General features: G+C 37.7%; 2 protein-coding genes across 2 annotated transcripts; both read left to right on the top strand.

Annotated features, from left to right (window-relative positions):
* The first annotated feature begins 389 nt into the window (after nt 1–389).
* Nucleotides 390–3,799, top strand: fam101b (family with sequence similarity 101 member B). The gene is made up of 3 exons (XM_015386140.1): nt 390–862; nt 1,849–1,940; nt 2,233–3,799. Exons 1-3 carry the CDS (start codon nt 662–664, stop codon nt 2,549–2,551), a joined length of 612 nt encoding a protein of 203 aa, XP_015241626.1. The 5' UTR covers nt 390–661; the 3' UTR covers nt 2,552–3,799.
* Nucleotides 3,800–7,705: 3,906 nt separating this feature from the next.
* On the top strand, nt 7,706–9,881 carry LOC107091918 (tRNA-dihydrouridine(20a/20b) synthase [NAD(P)+]-like). Its single transcript, XM_015386149.1, has 4 exons — nt 7,706–7,971; nt 8,053–8,174; nt 8,291–8,408; nt 9,478–9,881. The coding sequence occupies exons 1-4, from the start codon at nt 7,874–7,876 to the stop codon at nt 9,602–9,604; spliced, it is 465 nt and encodes a 154-aa protein (XP_015241635.1). The 5' UTR covers nt 7,706–7,873; the 3' UTR covers nt 9,605–9,881.
* Nucleotides 9,882–10,339: the final 458 nt, after the last annotated feature.

Consider the following 10,339-nt stretch of genomic DNA (forward strand, 5'->3'; position numbering starts at 1 on the left):
GTCTGGTCAGTTGAACCAGAATCAGGTGGTATAAGAGGAATTTTTCGCATCAAAAAAACGACGTAGTCCACAATTGTTAGGGGGCCAACCAGGTGTCAGTGAATGGCAACTGCAGTCTCTTCTTACTGATATTCCGCCATTGCTTCAACTTTGAGTGTGTTTAAACTGTAGTATCTATACTTCCGCTAAAGTAACAAATGTGTGTACTTTAGACACCACAGGCTTCACTGTGGGTCTGCTATCATTGAGAGTCTGGGAAAACTCCTAAATCCCTACTTTGCCTCTTGCTACCAATTATCTTCCATCCAATCAACGCTCGGAAAGGCGATTCGTTTCCGGTGTTTGCGGCTGTGAAAGCCCCGCCCCATTTAGGGGCCCAAAGTTTGAAGACGAGCCGCGGGTGGCCGCTCTGCTCAGTCAATCCGAGTCCCGCACTGAAGAACAGCCCCTGCCCCCACCCCCTATTAGGAAGCTGGAAGTCTGATCAGTTTATATTAATGTGAAGGAAGTGGAATCCTCCCCCTCAGGTTAATGATATTTCCAGCCTGCAGCGCTGCGCTCAGCACGGGAAGGAGTTCTGCTGCAACACGGGGGACGCAACTTCTCTTTCATAAGCCGCGGCTCGCGCACTCCGCAGGACTTTCGCAACTTTTCACCAGATATGGTTGGAGAATTGAAGTTGCTAAATGTAATCGACGGAGATCCTCTGGGTATGAACTGCAGCAGGACTGAGAGAGGACTCGATAGCCCGGACTCTGGGTTACCCCCCAGCCCGAGTCCCAATGCCTGGCTGCAGCCTGCGTCTGCAGAGAGAGCCGGTGGGGTGACCCCGGGGTCTGAGGACGAAGGAAGGGCCCCTCTGGTATGTAGGAACTTCTATGGTGGTTCCAAGATATCACATTTTTATAAACTCTGTCATGGCCGAGCAGTTTGATGATCTGAGTCCGATGAATCCAACAATCCACTCATTTGCTACAAGTTTTTTTTTTACATCATGGCTGCTGTTTCTTCACTTGATCTAGCATTATTTTAATTAGAGCTGTAACAATTAATCGTGATTCATCGATTATTGAAATAATCATCAACTAATTAAGTAATCGATTAATCATTAACTGGATTATAGAGACTGTAAAACATGCTTGTAGCTGACAGTGACACACTTAAAACAGTAATTATATCAAAATTTTAGAAAAATATATAAACACTTTGCATTTTGGATAAAAAAAAAAAATTTCTTCTGTAAATATGCTCTATCCAGAACTCAAGCGGAAAATTTTTAGTTTTATCTGGTTTAATTTCTTAAAAAGTCTTCTTTAATCAGCTATCTAATTATTAACCGAATTGCAAAATAATTTGTTGCAGCCCTAACTTTACTAAATCAAATGTTTTCTTTCAGTTCTTTAAAATTAATATGAAGTGTTTTTGTTTGTTTTTGTTGATGGTGGCATTAAGGCTCATCCTCAGAGTGGCATATTGTTCTGGGTGGCAGCAGGTGCTCCTGGATAGTTGATGATCCCTATTACCTTTTGCATGTGGCTACTAATGCTAAAGTAGCCATTTAAATTGCAGCTAAAGCTTAAATTGAAGCTGAGAGGGTGGACTGCTTTGGTTATTTCTTGTTAAAAGTAAAATATTTGTAGCTTGGACTGAAATATTCTACAATTCTAAGAATGTGTACAAAGCAGATTGTGTTTTATTTGGTACAAAAAGAACACAGGACTCCTAAATGTATGAGTTACCTTTGGTCAGACGATTATTCTAACTTTTAAGGATCTTTAATAAGGTTTATGAGGTGACATGTTGGTTAATAAGTAATTTGTGCTGCTTCTTTTTTTTTATCTTTATTAGATTTCACTCGCACCAGCTGGAAATCTGCAACTGCAGCCTCTGTCCTTTGGAGAAGGCATATCAATTGATCTGTTACCACCAAAGGAACTGAGGTAGAGAACAAGCCTAAGGCATAAATGTATACAGTACAGCTATCTAGGGCCCAATGCTGGCCCACCAGAGGCTCCCAAGAGCATTTAAAATGTTACTGGACAGGTTTTTTAGAAAAAGGGGTTGCTCTAATGATTTCATACACAAATCATAAATATTAAATGGGTAATAAAATGATAATAGCATGAAAATATTTGAGTGTGTATCTATTTAATGCTGTTTACATTTGATTTGATTTTGCTCTATTTACTCATAAGTATCATGTTTGTTCTTATAATGTTCTCTGATCTCCAGATACACATCATTTGTGAATTATGACTCAAAACGTCACTTCATTCAAAACGTGGCCCTCCAGCTATGGGGCCAGGGCCTCGAACACTACCAGCAGACAATAGTTGCTTTGCCGCACAGCACTTGGCGCCACTACAAGACCCAGCTGGACTTCCAGCCCCGCCATCGACCCCACCGCTATAAGAGCACCACCATCATCTACCCCAAGAAAACCAGCACTGTCTATGTAACGGAGCTCAGCTACGACTCCCACCGGCTCTCCAGGCGTTTCTTGTCCAGTGTGGAGTTGGAGGTGGTTGGCGGCAGTAGACTGCCTCAGTGAAGAAGGAGGAGATCTTGGCTCCATGCTCCCCCTCTGAAGATGCACTGAAAGTCAGTTCAAGCTCAGTTGTTGATTTCTACTTAGAACGATCAGCAACATCCATAGACTCTATTTCTTTTCCTCTGGGTCACTGTTTTTATTTTTTTCAAGCCGACCTGAGTGGGCTGGAGGTAATCACAGTTAAAGCAGCTGTGCCCCCCTCTTTAGGCCTTTTAAAACTCAAAATCTAAATAGGAGCATCTACCAAATACTCTTATTCTAGTGTTTCTTTTTCTGGTTTACCCTGATGTTCCTGCTTGATCAGAGAGCTTCTTTCTGGAAGGAGGGGGCTGTGCTTGCTTTGAAGCTAATGTGGATGTTTGCCACTGATCTGTTGTGTAGCTTCCTTTTGGTCTCTTTCCAAAGCTAAAGATTGGAAGGATCTGCTCAGCCATAGCACAGATAAGAATGGGTTTAAGATTGTTTTTCTATATATTTATGGGCATTTAATTGAGGCGGGGTAAACCCCGCACAGGTCGCCAGTCTATGGCAGGGCAACACAACCATGCACACACACACACACACACACACACACACTCTTAAGAACAAATTAGAGAAGACCCAACAGTCATGTTTGTTGACTGTGGGAGGAAGCTGGAGTACTCCCCATATTCATGCAGAAAGACCACTTTTAAATGCTTTAAGGAGGCATTTCTTTTCAGAAAACTAATTAGATCAGTGTAATTAGTTTGGATATGAGAGTATTATTTAGCAGGTTACCTAGGACTTAAACAGCTAACAAATGATTTCCATGTTCTGTGCAAATTGAAGACCTTTTCCAAAGCCTTGTGCATTTTTGTTTTTATTTTTAGAGAACTCTGTGTTTAGGTGCACAGCATAAAGTAGAGCTCTTCACATGACTCATTCCAAGCAGTATGCATGTACCACTCTGGTGTTGTGCATGCTATGAAGATGTACTGTTTGTTAGTGTGTACGTTTTGATTAACCAGGTAGCACAGATGGCACCTAAGTAAGGTATTCATTAATAAGTGCGCTAATCACTGGCTTAAAACATTCCACTACTTTTCTAGCTGTTGTGATTTGATTTTTAAATTTGTATTTATTCAGGTTGAGATTTTAAATGCTAATAATTATACCCTTTCCATTTCTGTTTTTTGTCAATTTCTTTTGAAATGCCATATGTTTTTGTGGCTTTTTAATTCAATCACTTGTTGGATGTGTAGTTAAAATAAAAGGAACACATGTTCAGTTGTGGAAATGTCTTTTTTTTTATATAAGTTATGATTACTTATCACTTATTTGAAATGTTTTCTATTTAACCTTTGGAAAAATGTACCATAGTTTAAAAAAATATTCCTGCTGCCATTAACAAATCTACCGTAATAGATTTAACAGAATCATAAAGTTGAACACCACACATTTGAAATTAGTTTTCAGCTGTACAATCTGTGTTTTACTTTTATATATATTTTTAAATTAAGTTGCTCTATATCAATTTTTTGTTTGCTTGAGAGGAAGTTAATTTTTTTTTGTCTTATTGTATAAATCTTTATGCTGTACTACAGCGCCCTCTTGTGACTGTATAGTGTAAAAGCATGGTAAAAACTAAGAGGCTCAGGTCTGTTTTTCTTGTGCATTAAAGCATGAAAGGTACATTTTAGGCATCTGGATGTGTAGTTTTCTAGAACAGTGTTTCCCAAACCTTTTTTGACTTTGACTTTTAATCCTTTGGGCATTCTGTCTTACCATGAGTTCTCCTGTCAGTCCAAAGTTTTAAAGATTGTCCAAACATGGAAAGTAGAATAATTGATTAAAAAATAAAAACTATTTTACTTTTAAGTATTTATTAAATTAAAAAAAAAATATGTTGCCTGGAAGTTAGTAAGGAATCAAAATAAATACAAAATAAAATATAAATCTGTATTTATAAAGCTGTAGCTCATCTGAGTAACTCCCTTTGTCCATTTGGGTACGATAGTCCAAAAAGTAGTTCCACCTTTTGAAAAAGCAAAAGAACTAAAAACTTGTATTTAATCCTCATCACATATCAGAATCTAATTAACCTTCACTGACCAAGTTTTTGGGTACAAATAAGGAAATCGACTTTGGTTTGACCTTGCAGCTCAGTCAGTGAAAGCTTAAGGCAGGCGTTCTTCCATCACTGCAAAATGTGTAGAATAGGCTCACAGTTCTATTGGTTGCATTTATGCCCACTTTAATAGTTTCCTACTTGGAAACTGGCAGTCATAAGTTACTACTTGCCAAGTTTACAAAGTGTGACAGTGTTTTTCACATACTTTTAAAATTATTTGAACTGCAACAGTCTGGTTTATGGGGCACACTGGTGTTAACTTATCCTGGAACCCAGTGGATCAGAGAACTGTACCCTGGCTGAGTTACAACTGCCAATTTCAAATCCAGGCCCTGAAATGGTTCACTTGGAGTGTGAATGTGTGTCATTTCAAGAAAACCTTATGATGTAAGAGCAGCACTTTTCAGTTCACTAAAAATGGAAAAAAAAGAACAGGAATAAAGACTAAGGAGTTAGAAATGTCTCCTGTGGCTATGTTGAGTAATGAAAAGGTGCAAAATGCAGGAGGGCATCTGGAATTCCAGCACCACAGTGGTATAAAATTCCCAAGAGATGGACCTTCTTTATGTTTTTGTTTCTTCTCAGTCAGCACAATACTGGCGCCTAAGCTGTTTGTTTGGAACTACATAATGTTGTTTGGCTCAGTCTAAATAAACACTGTGTGAAAGTCAATTTGGCTCACTGAAGGTGTGAATTTTCTCACTTAACCAATTCTTGGACAGATCCCTAAAATCACCGCGATTCCATCAGCAATTTGGAATGAAATTACCTGATTTCTAAAAAAAAACAAAAAAACTTTCTTGTCATTTGAACGTGATAAAGATAATTAGGTTATATCTCAAATGGTAACTAAAGAGATAATTTCTTTATGCCTCTATACAGTTAAAATATTTATATGTTTTAATGTTTTAAGAGATGTATAGCCAGATAACACCTCAAGCTAAAATTCTAATGAATAAACACTTTTTCTCAAGTGTGGCTGGACTGAAAAAAAATGTGTAAAATGGGTTTATTACCACGTTTTTTTAACACGTAGGAGGAAATTTTTATGGTGATAAGGTGCAATTCCAAACAGATGAATTTGAAAATATTCAGTGTAGAATAAAACTTTCAAGTTGTATAGGAATGTTATGAGAGTAGAGAAAATTTGTGCACGTTTTTGCAGAGGAAGAGCCCAGAAGAGTGCAGATATTTTTTTTATGAAATTAAATTGAACAGTATTTCACTTTAAAGAAGAAAGAACAATCTGGAATTCACATGGAAAATAATAGTATATAGTTTACTTTTTCTAGATGTTTGTTAATCTGCATAGTTGCTCATAAATAAACACATTGTCAGAAAATAAATAGTTTTTATATATAAAAAAATATAAAGCTGACTAAAAGCTTCTCCATTATTAAACTGGTACTTTATTTTTTTAGGTTTGTGACACAATATTGAACCATGCAAAACAGAGATTTACCTTCACGAAGCCTCAGAAGGGCAAGATTTATGTACAAAACGTAAACCTGGAAATGTTTTGTTTTTATAATGTTTTTTGTTGTTGCCATTCGTTTAAATACACTGGTGTGATAACTTAGTATATGTTTGATTGGTTTTTGGTATACGTCTATTTTGAATTTATTGCCCCCCCTGGAGAAAACTCCACCAGCCGCCACCGGCTGAGTAGCTACAGTTTACTAAAAATGAACATCCAGCTCTCCCATATTTCTGGTCATGATATATACACACCTCATAGGATCATCACCATCACACCATCATAGGATGGGCCCAAATAGAAATAGTAAACACAGACATGTACGTATGTAGAGGTGTTTTTTTTTACAGTTGCACATTAGAAGTTTTCAGTTTTCAAGCTCATGTTTGTTGACAGATATTTAATAAAGATAAATTGTGCCTTCATCAGTAGTGGATTAGAGATATAAAGTTAAGTTCACAAGTGGGCCAATTCAATTCAGTTTGGTTCAGGTAAATATTTAATGATGCAGAAGATAACAATCTGATTGTACAATTTATTTATGACGCTTTATAGTAATAAATAAAGTGCTATAAAATAATTGCTCGCGTGTTTGCAATAATCATCTCTGCCCATGCTTTTTTGAAATAAACATTTGCCTTGTGCGCTCGCATTTTACTTGGTACCCTATTGTGCCTCTGTATAGTATTGGGTCAGCTGACGTCCATAGTCAGGAGAATATAGTGGCTATGAAACAACCAAAACAAATGAATTGAGAGCAATTTTGCATGCTTAAGTAATGATTTAAAAGCATTTAATGTGTTAATTAACACACATTAAATTGTTTGCAACCAATAGACCCAATAGACCCAGCTTAAAAGCATTTTTGCAAATTTTGTCTGAATTTTGTCTTGATTTATTTTACACAATCTCTTTTTTTCCTTTTCATCACCTACTGCTGAAAACAACCAAATCTAAATAAATCCTCTTTATACATGTCCACCTAAGCTCTGTATGTTAACTATAACTTATTGATAGTTTCTGTCTATTTTTCTGTGCTTTTCTTTTTTACGAAAAACATGGGAAATCAATGTTATTTAGGGGCACCTAAAAACAAATAAAGCAACAAATATGCTTTATACGGTGCTGAAATGACGCCAGTCTTTAAATTTTCTTTATGAGTTGATATATATATAATTGTTTATTTATGTATTTATTTATTTAATTAAATTATTATTATTTTTTTTTTTGGAAACTTGGTACGTTATTTTCTACCCATCGTCTTATATGATATACCGGTATTTTTTCATCTTTTTTTGGGTTGATCTGAAATTTCCTCTTTAGATATACTACCGTGAAGGCATCATGACGTAGGCGTAAAACTCAAGGCGTGAAACCGTCACTTTTTTTTTTTTTTTTCTAGTAACGTTTGGTACTTTATGAGACATTCTTCCACTGACCAAAATAAATTAAGATAAAAATATAATGATAATAATAAAAATAAAGGATGTAATGACGCGTTATGTGACGTTTCACTTTAGAAGCCACGCCTACGTTTCCCGGCGTCCATGCGCTACGTCTCTGTAGCTCAGTTAAACCCACTCACACACCCACGGCGGCTTGTTTTGCCCACAGAGAGGAATTCCACGCTGGATACCAACCTTCACTTTAATGATATAGATGTCAGACCGTTCATTTGTCTTTTATTTTAAATCGAATAGATCCATTCCCTGTTCAAATTGTTAGCTTGTGGCTAACAAGTTACCTGTGAAGAATGAAAACAGGCAACGAAAACAGCAGCAGCAGCATCATGGACATGTTTGAGCAGGGCAAAGTGCTGAAGATCTGTGCACCTATGGTTCGATATTCAAAGTAAGGACTTTTGCGAGTTTGATCCGACGGTGATGTCATTTTTTTAGTGTGTCCGTTGTTGTTAACATATCTTTTTCACAGGTTAGCGTTCAGATCTCTTGTCAGGAAGTACAACTGTGACGTCTGTTTCACCCCAATGATTGTAGCAACTGACTTCTTACGATCTGTCAAAGCCAGAGACAGCGAGTTTACCACCAATGAACGTAGGTGCTCTAACTATTATTTATTAAATCTGTAATAACCCTGCATAATGCATGGTAAACAAAAGTTGGTGGCACTTATTAGTGTGATAATCATATGTTGTTATGTTTTTTCTCAGGTGATCGACCCCTCATTGTGCAGTTTGCAGCCCATGATGCTCAGACCTTGGCGGATGCAGCTTGTGTGGTGGCCCCTTTCTCAGATGGAGTTGATCTTAACTGTGGCTGTCCTCAGAGGTGATGCCAGTGGGAGAGAAAAAAATGCCTTATCTATTATAGCTTTTACTCATGCTTTAGTACTTTCATTTTAGGTGATTAATTTCTCATAAACATGCCAGTCTGTTTTGACTGGGGATGGGAATCGAAAACCTGTTCCTGTTAAGAACAGGTTCCGTGTGTTCCAATTCCATGGCACCGTTTGGCAGCCGGCTTAACGATTCTCTTAACGGTTCCAGGCAGCACCAGAGCTGTGCTGGGCAGCACGACTTACCAAAAAAATGGCGTCCCATCGGGTAAAGCGGTTGAAAGTTTGGCTTCATTTTAAAGAAGAGAAAGATGGCAACAAGGCGCTTTGCAATCAGTGCAAAGTGCCAATTACATCCGCAGGAGGAAATAGATCCAACATGCAGAAACACCTGCGCACACAACTTGGCATTCATTTTAACGAACGCCATGTTTTTTATGCTTCCGGACAGAAGCTAAAGTTACGACCACCATTGAAGGCAACTCTGGTGCTAAGAAGCTAGTTTTATATCACTTGCTGTGCTTAATGTGGTTCCTAGTAAATCATATGCAATTTCTGAAAATAAACCCATTTCCTACCTCTTTTTGGAGTTACTAAACATGCTATGAAGGTGCTCTGCGAGAAAGGTGACACTCATTTATTTAAATCAGGGAGAGATGAGTTTATTTTCCGAAGATGTACAGTAATGCTTTTTCATTAAACGGATGCCTTCTACATTAGATATAGATGACTGTGACGAGACGGGTAGCCTAGCTGGCTAAGAGGCTGGCAGCTCCCGTTCACTGCCTTCTGTTTTCGCCGGGGCAGGCAGAAATAGAATGTCTCAAGCGAAGGTAGACGAATGTCACCAAACACTTACCAAGTTCATTGTTTCACAGAATCGATAAGAGAATCGATAAGGAATCGAATCGTTTCACAGAAGCGATAAGGGAATCAGAATCATGAAAATCTTATCAATTCCCAACCCTAGTTTTGAGTCTTTATGTTAGAACAAATGCATTCAACTTTATGCTCTCTTATACATGTAAACCTTTAATTAATTCGTTTGTTGTGTTTCTTTAGATGGGCTATGTCAGCTGGTTACGGTGCATGTCTCATAAACAAGCCTGAGCTTGTAAAGGACATGGTGCGACACGTCAGAAATCAAGTGGACAACCCAAACTACACCGCATCTATCAAAATAAGGTAAAACCTGTAGGGCTAAGATAACTCGTAGGTCATGCAACCTTTAAAGGGACTTGGTAAAGTATCCAAATGGGATTCCATAGAGTTGTATGTGATAAACCAACGGAAAATTTGGATTTAGTCTCCTTTATTCCATTACTCCTAAATCAAATTTAGTTCAATGGGTAGCCTTGACAACCATTGTAAACAAAATCTATATGTGTTAGTTTAATCTCAGGATAGGCTTAAAAAGATGTGGCTCAAGAGACGTTTTGTTGTAGTTGAGGCAAATGGAGATCTTTGAAGTTGATTGAGGCAAACTTAATTTTTAAATATTTCTTTGTAAAAATCAAATGTTTTCTATTTTCCTTCCACTTGTGGTGACATGATCATTTAAAAACTTGAATACTTAAAGGTGCAGTAGGAGATCTTTTCTGACTCATTTTTTTTTACCCTGTGCCTTAAAGATCTCCCCACAGCTGCTTAGCAAGCAGTAAAATAGAAGGTCTGGAAGTGAAACTAAAATAAACGGTCACCGCTACAGTGAGAAATCAATGAATAACCCAACCAATCACAAAAGACGGTCCGTTATACACGATTGGTTTCATGACATGTCAGTCATGCTCGTCTGCTTGTCCCCCCCCCCCTCTGTGTTCGTACCCTGACACATGATCGAATAGACTCCTCAATGCAGTGAAATGCTACATTCATACCTAAAGCAGCAATAGCAGCAAAAACGCACGTGTTGCTTCATTTTTGA

The sequence above is a fragment of the Cyprinodon variegatus genome, unplaced genomic scaffold, assembly GCF_000732505.1.
Source record: "Cyprinodon variegatus isolate N-32 unplaced genomic scaffold, C_variegatus-1.0 Scaffold357, whole genome shotgun sequence".
Classification (NCBI taxonomy): Eukaryota; Metazoa; Chordata; class Actinopteri; order Cyprinodontiformes; family Cyprinodontidae; genus Cyprinodon; species Cyprinodon variegatus.